The sequence below is a fragment of the Meriones unguiculatus genome, chromosome 8 (genome assembly GCF_030254825.1).
Source record: "Meriones unguiculatus strain TT.TT164.6M chromosome 8, Bangor_MerUng_6.1, whole genome shotgun sequence".
Lineage (NCBI taxonomy): Eukaryota > Metazoa > Chordata > Mammalia > Rodentia > Muridae > Meriones > Meriones unguiculatus.
This window is the reverse complement of record NC_083356.1, coordinates 75,257,590-75,273,462: the sequence shown is the minus strand read 5'-3', so window position 1 is coordinate 75,273,462 and position 15,873 is coordinate 75,257,590. Positions and strand designations below refer to the sequence as shown.

The 15,873-nt window shown below is 51.1% G+C and overlaps 1 protein-coding gene across 2 annotated transcripts in view; it reads left to right on the top strand.

Annotated features, from left to right (window-relative positions):
* Positions 1-14,765, top strand: part of Stxbp1 (syntaxin binding protein 1) — a 58,881-nt gene extending 44,116 nt beyond the window's left edge. The window contains exons 15-20 of one of the 2 annotated variants that reach the window (XM_021661695.2): positions 120-229; positions 1,815-1,916; positions 4,136-4,221; positions 6,052-6,206; positions 7,793-7,918; positions 13,039-14,765. In XM_021661695.2, the coding sequence (XP_021517370.1) occupies positions 120-229; positions 1,815-1,916; positions 4,136-4,221; positions 6,052-6,206; positions 7,793-7,902 (563 nt within the window). In that variant the 3' untranslated portion in view covers positions 7,903-7,918; positions 13,039-14,765. The remainder of the gene's footprint in view (positions 1-119; positions 230-1,814; positions 1,917-4,135; positions 4,222-6,051; positions 6,207-7,792; positions 7,919-13,038) is intronic. The other variant, XM_021661777.2, reaches the window with a different exon arrangement.
* The last annotated feature ends 1,108 nt before the right edge of the window (positions 14,766-15,873 follow it).

Here is a 15,873-nt window from a genome sequence, read left to right as displayed (position 1 = left end):
GATGTGGCTGACAGAGCAGTACCTCAGCAGATGGCTGAGGAGAAGGGAGCCACCGGCTCTGCTTATGGGGGTGGGAATGGCAGGGGTTAGGTGTGATGACCAGGAATCTTGCTTTTCAGGTATCACTGAGGAAAACCTAAACAAACTCATCCAGCATGCCCAGATCCCTCCAGAGGACAGTGAGATCATCACCAACATGGCTCACCTCGGCGTGCCCATCGTCACAGATGTAAGGGCCAGTCTATAGGCACGGAGACCGTGGGGTTGACATAGTGTATCCTGGCTGCATTCATGATTGACCGCCCCTATGATACAGCTCTGGACCACCCTCAGCCTCAAGAAAGGAGGGAGAGAGAGAAGAGGAGGGGAAGGAAAGAAGGGAAGAAGGAGATAGAGAGAATCAGAGATGAGGGGAGAAAGGACAGTGAAACAGCGTTCAAAGTCAGGATTTAGACATGTATCCAGGAGTCACATAGTCACTAAAGCTGAGCTGTCTCTGGACTCATCCAGAACAGATCACCCCTGTCATACTGTGACCTTACCTTTGGACACATTAGACTTGGGTCAGGGACTATACAGTGTGCTCTGAGAGAGTGGGCAGATCCTCTGTTTTACACAGTGCCTTGAACCAGATGGAGGAGCCCCACTGAGTGCTCCTGGCTGGAGGCAGGCAGCCCATGGAGCAGAGCTCACAAAGCCAGCAGGGATCTCCAAGAGGGACTGAGTTCCACTGACCTGGCCAGTGGCCTGCAGCTTGTAGGGTTTGGTGTCTTTAGAACCTCGGTCACAAAAGGCTCAAAACAGTGGAACTGATTCACCTAGAGCATCCCATGCTGCGCACACCAAGCAGAAACCCAAGTCAAATTCGAACTAGTGTGTTGTCCTTAACAGACAGCAAATTATTTTTAATTACCATGTTTCTTTTTTGGGACAGAGCCTCACTTTGTAGCTCAGGGCTGTCTTGAATTCATGATACCCTTGCTTCAGCCTCTCAAGGGCTGGGATTACAGCTATGAGTTGCCATGCCAGGATTGATCTTTTGTTTGCTTGCTTTTTTTGTCACATTACTTACATATTTGAGTTCCTGTCTTAGTCACTGTTCTGTCGTTCTGAAGAGACACCATGATCAAGGTAACTCATAAAAGAAAGCATTTAATTTGGGGCTTGCTTACAATTTCAGAGGTTTATTCCATTATAATCATGGCAGAGAGCATGGCAGCACACGTGTGTGGTTTTGGAGAGACTGGGCCTGGCAAGGGCTTCTGAAACCTTAAAGCTCCCCCCAGCCCCCTGCCATAACACACTTCCTCCAACAAGGCCACATCTTAATCCTTCTAATCTGTTCAAATAGGTGTTACTCCCTGAGGACTGAGCATTTAAATATACGAGTCTATGGGGACCATTCTGATTCAAACCACCACAGCCCCACCCCTTTGTCATTTTTCATGATTCAAGAACCATACTTTGAGTTGGGTATGGTGGTGTACACCTTTAATGCCAGCACTCAGAAGGACAGCTAGGGCTACATAGAGAAACTCTGTCTCAAAAACAAAACGAAACAAAACAAAAACAAAACTCCAAAAAAACCATACTTTTTCAAGTCTTCCTTCTTCCCAGAGTTTCTTAAAGAGGTACATTTAGGAAAACAACAACAACAAAAAAGAGGTACATTTGGGGGCACCACTGGGCCGAACCTCTCCTTTATTACTGTTTGCCAATGCTAATTCTGAAGAGGGTCCTTGAGAGAATTCCAGAGATCACGGAGACCCAGGTGTCCCCGGCCAGAGTCTGACCTTCCATGTGCTTGTGTTCAGTCCACACTACGCCGCAGAAGCAAGCCGGAGCGGAAGGAGCGCATCAGTGAGCAGACCTACCAGCTCTCACGATGGACCCCAATCATTAAGGACATTATGGAGGTCAGTTTGGGGTGTGGGAGCAGGAGCCAGGCTGCTCTTCAGTAGGTGGTCCAGGTTCCGGCACCCCTGCTGGCAGCTGGCAGTGACACCCTATGATTTAGTTACTTGAGGATAAGAACCCAGACCTCTGGGGCTCTGTCAGTCCTCCCAAAGCACCTCCCTCCAAGGACCCGTGAACGGCCCTGAGGCTGCATTTTAAGTTGGGTGACAACTGCTGCAATGAAACACCATGACCAAAAGTAACTTGGAGAGGAGGGGCTTACTGTGCTTACGTTTCATCACAGCTTATCCTCACAGGCAGTCAAGACAGGAACTCATGCAGGGAAGGAACAGAGGAATCTTGCGTACTGGATTGTTCCTCAAGGCTTGCCCAGCCTGCTGTCTCATAGCACCCAGGACCATCAGCCCAGGGATGGCACCACCCACAGTGATCTGAATCCTCCTAGATCAGTCACTAATTAAGAAAATGCTCCACAGGTCTGACTGCAACTTGATCTTAAGAGGCAGTGTTCCTTCCTCTCCCATCAGGTAAAACTAGCCAGGAAATAGAGACACCTGGAGACCTCGGGATCCGTTTGTCCACTGCTCCAGTCTTAGGAGATTTAGTCCCATGCTATAGAAGTGCCTCCGTGGTGCAGTACCCAGAAGATCCAGGCTCATGTCAGCATTCCATGTTCAGATGAGGAACATGCACCCATTCTGCTAGGAGACATGGTCCTTCCTGTCACACATCAGCCAGATGTGGAAGGGCCTCAACAGGAGGCTACAGCCTGCCCACCTCTCCCCCTGCTTCACTCCTGAGCTCTCTTTACACCAGCAGACTGACCTGGGCTCTGTGCTTCAAACTAGGCCCTTGCAATAGTCTTGTGCTTATCTCTGCTCCCTGATCCTGCTTCCCGTCCATCTCTCCAAGGTCTGTATGGTGCCTCACATGCCTGGCCACCCAACATTGCAGAGCCCATTGCATTGACTCCCAAAGCTCTGGTCAGCAATGCCATGTGCATGTGTCCTTGCTGCCCAGTTTGAGGCCATCTTTTGTTTTTTTTTTTTTTTTTTTTTTTTTTTTTTTTGTGATTGGGTCTCAATGCCAGACTGCCCTTGAATTTAGGACATAGCCAAGGATGACCCTGAACTTCTCATCTTCCTGCTCTCTTCTGTAAATGCTGGATTAACGGCATATACCACTATGGCAGCTTTATGTTGTAGGTGATCAGCCCAGGGCTTCATACATGCTGGACAAGTACTCTGCTAACTACATCACATCCCCGGGGGTCATCTTCCAATGGTGATTCTGTCACTCTGTGCCCTGTGTCCATGGCACAGAGCCTCATGGTGACCAAACTGTGGCACCATGTGTGTTGGCTGTCAATGAGAGACAGTGGACTTTGCCGCAAAGTGACTTCTGTCCCTCATCATCACAGTAGGAACCCTGCAGGGCCCTACACCATTAGGCCCTTTAGTTTGGATGAGACAGTCTGCCCAGCTTCTACATGTGAATGGCAGGTAAAATGGGAGTACAGAGACTAGGGCCTTGCCTTGTATCCCTGAGTTAGTTCAGGTATTGCTACCAAATTATATGCTAAAAGAAGAACATTTATGTAGGGTGAGTCAGCGTCTTATTTTTAAAACCTACAAACCGAAAGGGTACGTGGCTATGGAGCACCCAGACACCAACTGCCTGTCTCTGGTTGTGGAACTGAGGAAGCAGCGCTCTGATGCGCCACCCCCTGCCTTTCTGCCTGTCCTCCCTGCTCCCCCAGAGGCCTGTGTAGGCTTTTCATGGTGCTCCTAAGCAGAGTGTGGATTTCCAAGTGGCAGGAGATAGCCAGAATCTACCCACCGGACAATTAGGCCGTTGGCAAACTGCAGGGCAGGCTCTACCCCACCGCAGCTTTCACCAGGCTGACAGCACATGTCAGGGATGTAGTGGACACAGTGAGTTATACAATGGAGCACACTGCAGAGATGAGGGGAAGGTGGTGCTTTGTATGTCTGACGGTTAGAGTAACCCACAGGGCCAGGCAGTCTAACAACCTGCTACCAAATGAGTGTCATAGGCCCTGCCCTCTGCTGGGCCCCTGGCAGTGGCAGCAGGCACAGGAAGAGGGCCTGCTGCTGATGTGGTCGCTGCCTGACTTTTTCTTCACATCCTCTTGGTTTAGCTTCTATCAGCCTTTTCAAGCAGGCAGTGGGCTGATATCTGTCTTTCTCCTCTCTAGGACACTATTGAAGACAAACTGGATACAAAACACTACCCGTATATCTCCACCCGCTCCTCTGCTTCCTTTAGCACCACTGCTGTCAGGTGGGTAGATGCGGGGAAAGCAGGGGGACTCTGTGCGGTGATCTGGCTAAGAACGGCCTGTGCCATCAGAACCCTCCACTGTGGCCAGCGTGCAGCAGGCCCAGGTTCACAGCAGGCCATATGGCTCTCCCTTTGGCTCCCAGCCCTTCTTCCTTCATCCGCCCTGTCTGCCTCAGCTACTACCTCTTTGCTCATCTTTGAACAAGCCAGGCCTGCTTGTGCCTCAGAACCTCTGTATTTGCACACAGACACATAGACATGGACATACACACAGACATACAGACACACACATAGACATAGACACACAGACACACACACATATATACACACACACAAACACACGCACACCCTCTCACATGCTGTCTGCAACCAGAAAAACTTCACAGCCCCTCCTGTAATCTGTAGTCTTTCTTGAGTGATCCTCTTTGATGTTTGCTAACCATCTGTTTAATCATGGAAGCTCAGTGTTCATAGTAGTTCTGTTCATAGTAGCCTAGCATGGAAATGGCCCAGGTGCCTGCCAGCTGACTAGAATTTAGACAGCAGCTCCTGAGCTGTGAGCCTGGAGCCTTGTCAGTGCTCATAGAGAGAAGGATCAGCTGTGGCTCCCAGTGTTGACACCCCTCTGTTCCTATTGTTCTGTTCTGTTTTGAGACAGGCTTTCTTTATGTAGCCCTGGCTGTCCTAGAACTCTCCCTGTAGACCAGGCTGGCCCCAAACTGGTCCTAGACTCCCAGAGATCCACCTATCTCTGCTTCCCAAGTGGGGGATTAAAGGTGTGAGCCACTGCCACCCGGCTTGGTTTTTTTGTGTTTTTGGTTTTTTTATTTTGTTGTTGTTTGTTTTTGGGTTTTTTTGCTTGTTTGTTTTTGAGACAGGATCTCACTGTGTAGTTCTGGCTGTCCTGGAATGCAGTATATTGGCCAGTCTGGCCTTCAACTCACAGAAATCCACATGTGAGCTCTGCCTCCCAAGGCTGGGATTACAGGTGTGCTCCACCGTAACCAGCAACGCCCTAGAATACGAGCCACTGTCCCTTTTCTCTGGCTTGTCTCTGGCTTTCTGGCTTTCTGTCTTCACCCTCGGCCTTTGCCTGGGCCTAGGCCAGAGGTCTGTAGTGGCTCCTGTGTCAATGGCATCCCCTCAGATGGCAACAAAGGTGAAAAAGCCCTTTGCCAAATGTGGACTGAACTACAGCCTCCAAGTGCTGCCCTTGCTAGTCTGGCTGTCCGTGGACCAGACTGATAGTGCCCAGCTGCTTCCTCCCTTTCATGTTGTCCATTTTCTTAGCCTGCAGAACCCATCTCTCCTAGTATCTGAGTCTCAGTCCCCGCTGAGGAAGTCCCGGGCTGGGGAGGTCTAGCAGTGAAGAGCCATCTGCTGTTTATGTCTCTGGCAAAGCCTGAGCAGTGTTCTGTGGCCCTTGTCCTGTCCCGGGGCACTCAGCAATCCCCACCCTGTCAGCCTCTGACTTCTTAGGGACAAGTGCCTTTCCCTGTGGATACAGTACCAGGAAGCCTGGCCTCCACAAAGCCTCTTTACATGTGATTGGTGTGCCAACCTGATGCAGCCCTCTGCCTCTCCCCACTGTTCAGTGATGCAGAGTCCCAGACAAGCTTGGGACCATGCCTGATATGAAACCAGCATCTGAATGAGAAGCATGCAGGCCGAGCTGCTGAATGAGCAGTCTCGGCACCTGGGTGGTCCTGAGAGCGTGGCACTCACAGCTCAGGCCCCCGCATCGCAGTTCAGCCTGGCCAGCCCTGATGAGCAGTACGGCTCACATCTGGATGCCGAGTCACCCACCTGTCACTGGTCTCTCTCCCTCAGCGCCCGCTATGGACACTGGCACAAGAATAAGGCTCCCGGAGAGTACCGCAGTGGGCCCCGTCTCATTATATTCATCCTCGGGGGCGTAAGCCTGAACGAGATGCGTTGTGCTTACGAAGTGACCCAGGCCAACGGCAAGTGGGAAGTGCTGATAGGTGAGCAAGGCATGCGTTCTTCCTGAGTTGCTGCCTCATTGCACTGTCACTCCATCCCATGCTTTGTGTCGCATTCTGTCTTAGGTCCTCCCTCACCCCAGCAAAACTTGGCCCTCGACAAGTTTGTAAATGTCAGGAGCTAGGGATATCTGCCCTACTGTGTCTCTTGCTGAAAGACAGCATTTGGGGATGGAAAGGGCCGGGACATAGTCTCAGATCCGTACACTGACGGTGCTAAGTGCAGTCGCCTTGAACAAGAGAGGAGCTCTCCAAGCCATGTCATTACCCGACAGGACAGAGTTCGCGGCACCTTCTCGCATCCCGGAGCAGGGCTGAGAGGGAAGTTGCACATTTCCTTGTGTCAGGCCTTGGACCACACCTGATGGTCGTCCTGCTACTGTCGTCCTAGCACTCTGTTGGAGATAGACACTGTGTCCAAAGATATGCTGAAGGCCGCTGGCCTGGTGGCAGGGTCAGAAAGATTCACTAGCCAGGCCCCATCATCTGCTCCGTCACACCCTTACTTGTATTTCCCATTCACTTCCCGAAGAATAGAAGCACCTAGTGGAAGATGGCCTGTTGCAGGAGGCACTTCCTGCTCCCTGTCTCCAGGATCAGCTGTAGCCTTTAGGGCTGCCAGAGAAACTTAGGTTCTCCCAGATGTCTCCTTTTTGGCTCCAATCAGAGCTGTATGTGCCACTAACTGTCAGGAGCCGTCATGGACACTGCCCTGTCCAGGCTCACCCTCTGTCGGGACACCTACTAGACATAGTGTAAAGCCAAAGATTGTGGCCCTAGGAGTGTGCTTGGCACCGTGGGAAGTGGACCTCTTTAGGGCCATTGGAGTGCCACATGGGCCATGCATACAGGCGCTGCAACAAAGGAGCAGCTGCCCAACCAGAAAGGTTCCCTCAGCTCACAGGTGCCTGCTACTGTCCATACGCCCAGGTGAGGTCACCTCAGCAAAGTGTCACTTGTGTCTCTCCAGCTTGGATGGCCAAGTCCCAGCACCTCCCAAGTTGTCCAACCAAGCAGGCACCATAGAGCAATAAGATAGCTGCTTCTGGGCTTGCCAAGACAGGCATGAAGGGCCATCACCTTAGCAAGCTTTGTGGAAGACTGTACGCCCTTTCCCAGCTCCCACGGGCATCCATGATTAGTTTATGTGCCTGCTTCTCTGTGACATAGGCCCCATGAGTGTTCCCGCTCACCGTCTGCCTATGTGTTGCATGCATGTGTTAGAGGACTCTGAGCTCAAATACAGCTTCCCTGGACAGCAGCTGTCACAGCTGGGCTTTGGGGGTGAACCTTCCTTTCGCCTCTGGACCTTCCTTAAGGTTCCTTATGCAGGGGGAGGGTGGAGACCCAGGGACAGGGAGCTGCCTGCGTGGGTTCATGGAGGGGCTCCCCAGAGACTGCCACCATCTGTTGTGTGGCCTCCCATGCTCTGCATGCCAGCACCTGCGTACATGTGTGCATGCGTCTGTGCATGCTTCGCCTCTCACGCCTCTCTGGTTTCGGGCGCTGGGGCCTCCGTTGGCATGTCCAGGGGCACCTCCGTTCAGCCGGCCTCTATTCTCCCACAGGTTCTACACACATTCTCACTCCCACCAAATTCCTCATGGACCTGAGACACCCCGACTTCAGGGAGGCCTCTAGGGTATCTTTTGAGGATCAGGCTCCAACAATGGAGTGAGAGCCAAAGAAACAAAGTAAAAGCAGCTTATTACAGAAAGAAACTCTTCCGCTCTGAAGGGCTTTCTTTGATTATCCTGTCACTCTTTTGTCTTTCTTTTTCTCTTTTTTACTTTATTATTTCTTTGATTTTCTTTTTCCAAGAAAATGCTTGCAGTTCTTAATGCCGATTGAAAATGTGTCCAGTGCTGCCTTCACACCCTGGGCTCCATACACCAGCTCACTCAGGCCCTGGGTGAATGCTGCACAGTCACTGGGGTTAAACCAGTGACAGTAACTGTGTGAATATTCCCCAAAGAGGATCTTAGGAGTTGAGGGAAGTCTGAGGCATGGTGTCCAAGCCTGCTGTCCAGGGTGAGATGTAGGCCCCTAAAGGGTATGTGAGCTTCAGAGCGAGGCCAGCAGACCTTCAGGATGGCCACACAAGGAAGGCCAATCCTTGGGAAATGCCTGCACCACCTGAGGGTGAGAAAGGAGTAACTTTATGGAAGACTTGAGGCCAGTGAAAGGCAGAGGGACAGACCGCTCTGCTTGGGATAAATACAGTGCTGAGGGATGGCCACCGTCCCGCCGCTCTGGGTGACAGCACCCTCTCTGCAGAAACCGCACTCTTGTGCCCTGCTTTTATTCCAGTCCAGCGGGGCAGGGCTGCAATCCTAGCTACTCAGCAGGAAGAGGCAGCTCACCTGGGCTACAGAGTGAGTTAAAGGCCAGCCTGGGCAACTCAGCAAGACTACATCAAAATAAAAAGTGAGCAGAGGGCTGGAGAGATGGCTTAGTGGGTAAGAGCACATCATACACTCGGAGGGACTCACATTCTGTTCCCAGCACGGATACTCAGCAGCTCACAGCACCTGTAACTCCTGCTCTGGAGAATCTGATGCTGTTGACCTCTGTGGGCACCTGTGCACATGAACACACATTCACACACTTATGCATGATTAAAACAAAATATAACCCATTTTTAAAAGTAAGAGAGGGCCGGAGAGATGGCCCAGAGGTTAAGAGCATTGTGTACAGTGGCTGTCAGAGGTCCTGAGTTCAATTCCCAGCAACAAGCTGGTAACTCACAACCATCTATAATCTGGTGCTCTCTTCTGGTGTGCAAGTATAATGCAGACATAACATTGTATATATTATATATAAATATACATATATAACATTATATATAAATAGTTTTTAAAAAGGTAGGAAGAGAGCTAAGATCTATGTTAGTGGTAGACCGTTTGCCTAGCATGAGTAAGATTTGGAAAGGGAGGAAGATGGGAAGAAATTGCTTTTCCTTTGGTGCTCGGAATCTTTTATGCTTGAGCAGTCCTCTCTCTGTGTGTGTGTCTCTCCCCCGTCCGTCTGTCTGTCTGTCTGTCTGTTTCTCCCCCCCTCCTCCCCCCCCCCCCCCGTCTATCTCTCTCTCCCCTCTTGATAAGGTCTAGAGCCCTCAGGGAAAATCTGTTTTTGATAAGCCCAAGCTTGATCCTCAGGCACCTTGTCTGTTTGGTGGCTTAGGAGACTCCACACCCTCCTCATTCCTTCTCCCTTTCCATCCTTTACATGTGTCGGGAACCTCCTGTGTTACAAGTTCCTCAGTGTTTTTACCTGTTTTATTATGGGCCCTAGAAAAGTCCTTTTCCCATAAGTTGACATGTGACCCAGGTTGGAGTGTCCTGTAAGCAGTAGGGAGCGAATTCCTAGGCCACAGAATATGAGCACAGGGACACTGGACCATTGCACCAAGGCTCCCCAGAGGCAGTCTGTATTTCAGTAGAGCAGATGCAGGCCTCAAGCCATGCATACATACCCCTAACCTCCTGATAGGCCTCAGGGGCATGGACCTTCCCAAGCTTGACTAGAAAGCACCAGAAGTTGGCTTGCTTAGTGTGGTTTCCATGTTGAAAGAAGCAGTAGGCTACTCCATTCATCTGCACTTCCCTCAGGAAAGGGATATTATCTCCAGGACACCAGCCATGAGCCAAGAAAATGGAGTTAGCCATAGCGCTGGACCTCAACTCTATCCGAACTGTGCTCATCTTCCCTAGGAAAGCAAGGTCAATGGGAGATAAAGCACAGAGGCATGCTTCTGTCAACCTAGGCCTCAGGAGACAGAGGCAGGCAGATCTGTGTGAGTATGAGGCCAGCCTAGTCTACATGAAAGTTCAGAGACAGCCAGGGCTATAGACTGAGACTCTGTCTCGAGAATAAATAAATAAAAATCTAAATATATGTGTATAAAGGGAAGAAGGGAGATGAAGCAATAGCAAGCCACAGAGCCCTAACACCAGTGAGGCCAGAGGAAAAAGACACTCACTCACTCTCCTGTTGTGACCGTCCAGGTGAGCAGAGACAGAGTAGTGCAGACCCTTAGCCGTGGTTTTGTAGCTTATCTTTAGGGTGTCCCCAGAGAGTATCATATGTTCCTGGAGACAGTGCCTTGCTGTGTCTTCCTAGCTCCACTCACCAAGGCAGCTGTGGGTCAAAGGAATCTTGACCATTGAAGAAGCCCAATTCCATCAAGCCTCATCTTAGTCCCCTCTAGCCATCCCTCCAGACTGCCCATGAGTAATGGCTTCTGATTAGATTTTTACATTCTTACCTTGTGATGTAGGTCAGTAGTGCCAGTCATGATGGCCAGGAAGCCATCAAAACAAACGAAAGAGAGGCTGGAAAAATGGCTTGGTGGTTAGGAGCACTGGCTGCTCTTCCAGTAGATCTGGGTTCCATTCCCGGTGCCTTCATGGGATACAGTGCCCTCTGCTGGCCTCACTGAGCACCAGGCACAGACTTTGATGCACTGCCACACATTGAAGGCAAAACACTCACACATAAAATAAAAAGTTATTTTTAAAAAGAAACAAACAAATGAGAGAACTCTTGGGCTAGATTAGACTTATTTAGTGCATATGCTACTTCTGAGGTTTCTTTTTCTTTTTGACTTGTTTTGTTTTTTGAGACAGGGTTTCTCTGTGTAGCCCTGGCTGTCCTGGACTCACTCTATAGACCAGGCTGGCCTCGAACTCACAGAGGTCCTCCTGCTTCTGCCTCAGTCTCCCGAGTGCTGGGGTCACAGGTGTTTAGCACCCCTGCCCCACTCATTTGTGAGGTTTTTGTGTGCTTATAGAGAACGTCTTGCTGTGCTGCAGGCTGGGGTTGCGCTGACATACAAGCACCCCTCGCACCCCTCTGATAAGGATGGCTTCTTTCCCAGAAGGCTCCGGGAGCCCTTAACCCAGAAGACCAGCTCTAAGGCTGTGAATCATGAGATGGGCATTTGAACAGACCTCAGCTTCATCTTTGGAGGCCACTGCTGGCATTTCATAACCACCCAGTTGCATGGACTAGAGGAGAGCCTCTGAGTTCTTGAGTAGGAGGCCAGTATAGCCAACCTCTTCGCGACAAAAATGAGGGCAACTGCAAAAGGCAGCTCGTGGCTCGCCTCACTCCCTTTGCTGCATTGATGGTAGCAAGCTCCATCTGCGGTACTAAGGCAGTTCAGCTAGTTGGATGTCAGGACCTAGCTTTAGATGACCTGGATCAAGGGAAGGCCTGGAACTGGCCTGTTGCTGAGAGGCCTCACTTGTTCTCCAAGATTCAGTTCTACACTTAAAGACTAGGAAGGCCCAGGGGTTAGGAATAAGACACTATCAGAACATTCTAGATCATACCTCCCTGAATTTCTGAATGTACATGTGAGAAGTGGGGAGGCACTTTGGAACAGGCCTCCGCCCAGAGGCGCTCGTTTGAATTTGCCTTCAAGACCAGAGGAGCCTTCCAGTTTCCTGGACCAGTTTTCAGCATGAGGAGCAGGGCATTCTCTTGCCAGTACATTCCTTATTGACTTTAGGAAGCCCTAGGCCACTCCTCACAGGATCCAGGGCCAGCCACATGGAGGGAGCGGAGGTCTGGACGGCCTTCCTCCTGGCATTGGCTCATGCTGACTTCCCTTCAGCTGTGAAGGCCTGTGTCCTCCCAGGAGGGCCGGCAGCTCACTGAAGTGTGCTCTGGCAGAAGGGGCAGCGCAAGCACTCCAGGCAGCATATCCACTCTGGGTAAGGAGCTGCAGATCTGCAGAGTGGTGACACAGCCTCAAAGTACAGGGCCAGCGCAGGGAACGCTCAGGGCAGCGCGCTGCTTGACCCCAGGCCTTAACCAGGGATGGACACCTCACTCAGAACAGTGACTGTAGCGACGGGACCTGGAAGACGCCTCTCAGATTGTTGCTTTTCTTGTGGTCCAGACTAACCAGGAAGTTTCCAGGCCACTGAGCAAGTGGTGGTCAGAGGCACGGGGACCAAGCCTCCTTGTGCCTGCCCTTGGAATGGAAGTCTGGAAGTAGGATCTCGGGTCCCCGCTCCCACAGAGGCCTACTGCTTCCAGGGTCCCAGGGAGGCACATTTTCAAGAACGGATCTTTCGTTTAGTTCTCCTGTCCCACCAGGACCCTGCTTTGCACCCACTGCCGCGTGCATGCACGCCTCATGCTCACACCACCCGTCACCCCCATTCTGTTTAAGCCCATGTCCAGACCACTCAGCCCGCATCATCAGCACACCCACATCTCTATGAAAAAGCCCTTCATCTTAAGATTTTTTTCATTTTAATTTTTTTTTAAGCTTTGCTCTAGAAGCATATCTGATTCCATTAGCTTAAACTTTTGCAAGCATTTCCAATCACTTACAATACCGGTCTCCACAAGGTAAGGCCTCAGGTTCCCGCCCTTTCCCTCTCACACCTGAGGACCCCGCCATGCTGGCTCCCAGACGTCAGTGGGTCCCCATGTCCTACCAGGCACCATTCTCTCTGCATAGAGATATCTACAGGCCTCTGCCCTTCTCAGCCACTGTCTCTTGCCATATTTGAAATTTCTCTCCCCGGCTTCAAGAGATGACAAAGCACGGCCGCTGTCAGTCACCTGGCAGATGGCACTGGGCTCTGATTGAGAGATGGTTTCTAGGTTCAGCCTGGGACCCTGCTTGAGCCTAAATGCCTCCTAAGCCTATTCTAACAGGGCCCAAGGCTTCCATCCCCAGCCCCCTCCCAGCTTCCACTGGACCCATACCAGGGTTGGGGGGAATGGTGAATGGGGGAAAGAAGCCTCAGGCTGTAACAGGTGAGTGAGCTCACTGTCTTCTCCGTCTTCCCAGGATCCACACACATTCTCACCCCACAGAAACTGCTGGACACGCTGAAGAAGCTGAATAAAACAGATGAAGAAATAAGCAGTTAAAAAATAAGCCGCCCCTCCAAAACCCTGGCTCCCTTCCCACAATGCTCTGCAGCTCCCCAGCGCGACACCTTGGTTACTCTGCTGCCTCCCCATCCCTGCACGCCCTGGCCACCCCGTTGCCGCGCTGAGTTCTTCTCCTGTGCGATGACACCCCATCTTGTCCTCTGAAAAGCAAGAGAGTAATGTGCTGTTTTTTAAAAAATGAGTATCTTCTGTATGTATCCCACTATAAGTTCACACGCAAGCGCCACACTGCAGGAGCGTCAGAACTCTGACCTGAGTGGAATCCCCCGTATTTATGACCCTGTGACCTGTATATAGCCCCGTGCCATGTGCGCACATTGCTTGAGTATGGAAAAGGTGGACGTGTGGATGTTTCTCAGAGCTTGTTTGGGCTCATTTCTGTTCATGTCGGGAATCATGAGGTGTCTGCCCCCCAATATTCCAGGCTGAGGAAGTGATCTATTTTTCTCTCCAGTCCCTGCTCACTGCCTGTTCTCCTGCAGAGAGTCTAGGAAATGGCAGTGAGCAGACACCCCTGAAGGCCAGCATGGAACGGGCTCTTTGCCTGGTGTTGCAGCTGTGTGTGTGGGGGTCCACATGAAGCCAGTCTGGGTGCCAGCCAGTGTTGTCTCCAGAGCCTGACACTGCTTGCCCTGACCTGTGTCCACAGTGCTGTAACTTAAGTCCTCCAGCCTGAACCAGCATGCCTAGCACCCTCAGGTCCTCAAGGGAGGAGTTAGGCACAGCCAGCTCCTTCCTTCCCAAGGCTTCACTTGAACAGAGTCAGCCTGGATAGAGGTCAAGGGTCAGGAGTGAACGGGAAGATGTGGGTTTGACATTCCGGTCAAAGGGTGCTTTGCTATAGAAGGTAGGCCTGAGGAATGGGGTCCCTGCTGCTCAGAGTACCCTCAGTTTAAGATACTTCATCAATCTTAGTTTTGTGTAATGTACAGTCGTGTCATTGTGGTTGTAGGAAAACAATGATCATTTTATTCTTTGTATTAAAAATCGTTGCTGTATAAAACATAGCTAGCTATCAAGCAGAAATTCCAGAAGCAGATGCTGGAAGGATGGCCTCCATCCTCAGGACGCAGCGGCTCCCTGAGCATGGCACTCACTCTGCTGCTGCAGTCGTGAAACATAAAGACAGTGGAAGTCACAAAAAACGTCCCCAGCCCAGCCCCTGGCCCTCCCTCCCACAGACTTGTGTGTATTACTGTGTCTCGTGCTGTCTTCGCAAGCGTGGTGTATGCCTTTACTGCAGGTGACCTGTGCCCTCCTCCCTTCCTGGCTGTAGAGTCTTAGTTCTCAGATCCTGCCCCTTGCCCTTCTCCCGTTAGGACTGAATCCTAGTAGCCCTGGTTGATTTCTGTAATGGTTTCTTTTATCCTTTCCCTCTGGTCAAGCAATGCTCATGCTTCAGGACCTTGTTTGTCGAACATGTGGGGTTTCCTTTATGTTATTTATATAAATAATTTCTCAAACTGATATTTAAAAGAAAAAAAAACATCTAGTCTGTCTTGAAACTTGTTAAGTTGAAACTCTCGAATCTCAGTGTTTGAAGAATGGAAGCACAACCATGTACCGCTCTGTACTGTCCTGTACTGCAGCATTTGAGTCTAATAAAGACATCAGCGCTCACTCCTGGTGCCGGGGCCCCGCTGCAGAGCTGGTTTTCTTTGGGGACTGAAGAGGAGACTAGCCACTGCACAGCTGTGGCTTGGAGTCGTCGGATCCCAGGGATTGCAGCTGGCTTTGCCTCTGTGCCCGCCTCCCACTTGGGGACAAAGCTGGACACTAGCTCCAGGTGGCAGAAAGGTGCTGCCTCAGTGGACGTGGTCGCACTCAGCTCTAGTCCTAGTACTAGGCAGGGGGATCTCTCAGCCAGTCAGGTCTACATCATGAGTTCCAGGCCTGGCCAAGGCAACTGTTTCAGCTGAGAAAGTAAGGACCCGCCTAGACACAGGCGCGTCTTTTCAACCTGGTCCTTTCTAGAATGCCCCTGCCTCAGGGACCGCAGGACCATCTCACCTTGAGCATGTAGTCCAGTGTGTTTAAGGCACCGGGGTGTCAGTCCCTCCTTTGATGTCTGCTCCCACCCCAGCTCGTGTGTGGAAAGAGATGCCTCCCTCCAGTTTGGAAGCTGTGAACTAGAGAGTCAGCCATGAGGTTGGTCTGGAGAAAGCAGAGTTTTACAGGTCATGGAGCAGCAGGGCTCATTAAACGCTCTCCTGCTGGAGTCTGCACATGGCTTGACCCTGGCTACTCATGTGCTGGGAGCACGGCTTCCTGTGTAGCAGGCAGTCCTGGGAAAGATTGAGGCAATGGCTGGGTCATTGACATACTGCGGTTCTTGCCAGGGGCTGAGGTCTGTAGTCAAGCCTGGCCTTTCTGGCTCGGTTTCTCACAACAGATTTCTCTCACGTGCGCCAACCATCAGCCAGAAGGAGCTCCTAGACTAAGCAGCCGAATAAACTAGGCCTAGGGGAACAGGTTTGTAACCCCAGCTGTTTAGAAAGCAGAGACAAAATTTTTAATTCTAGAGCTGCCTAGACTACAGAGCAATTTCAAGGCCAGCCCTAGTGAGATCCTGCTTCAAGCATAAAGAATAAAGAAAAAGCTTGAAAGTTGGGATATGGCGCCAGTTAGATACTTCCCAGCATTTGCGAGGCCTCAGGCTCCATCCCAGCACCAAAAAATCCCTGGGCCAAAGTGGCACAGGCCTTTAATCGCAGCAGAGGCAGGCATA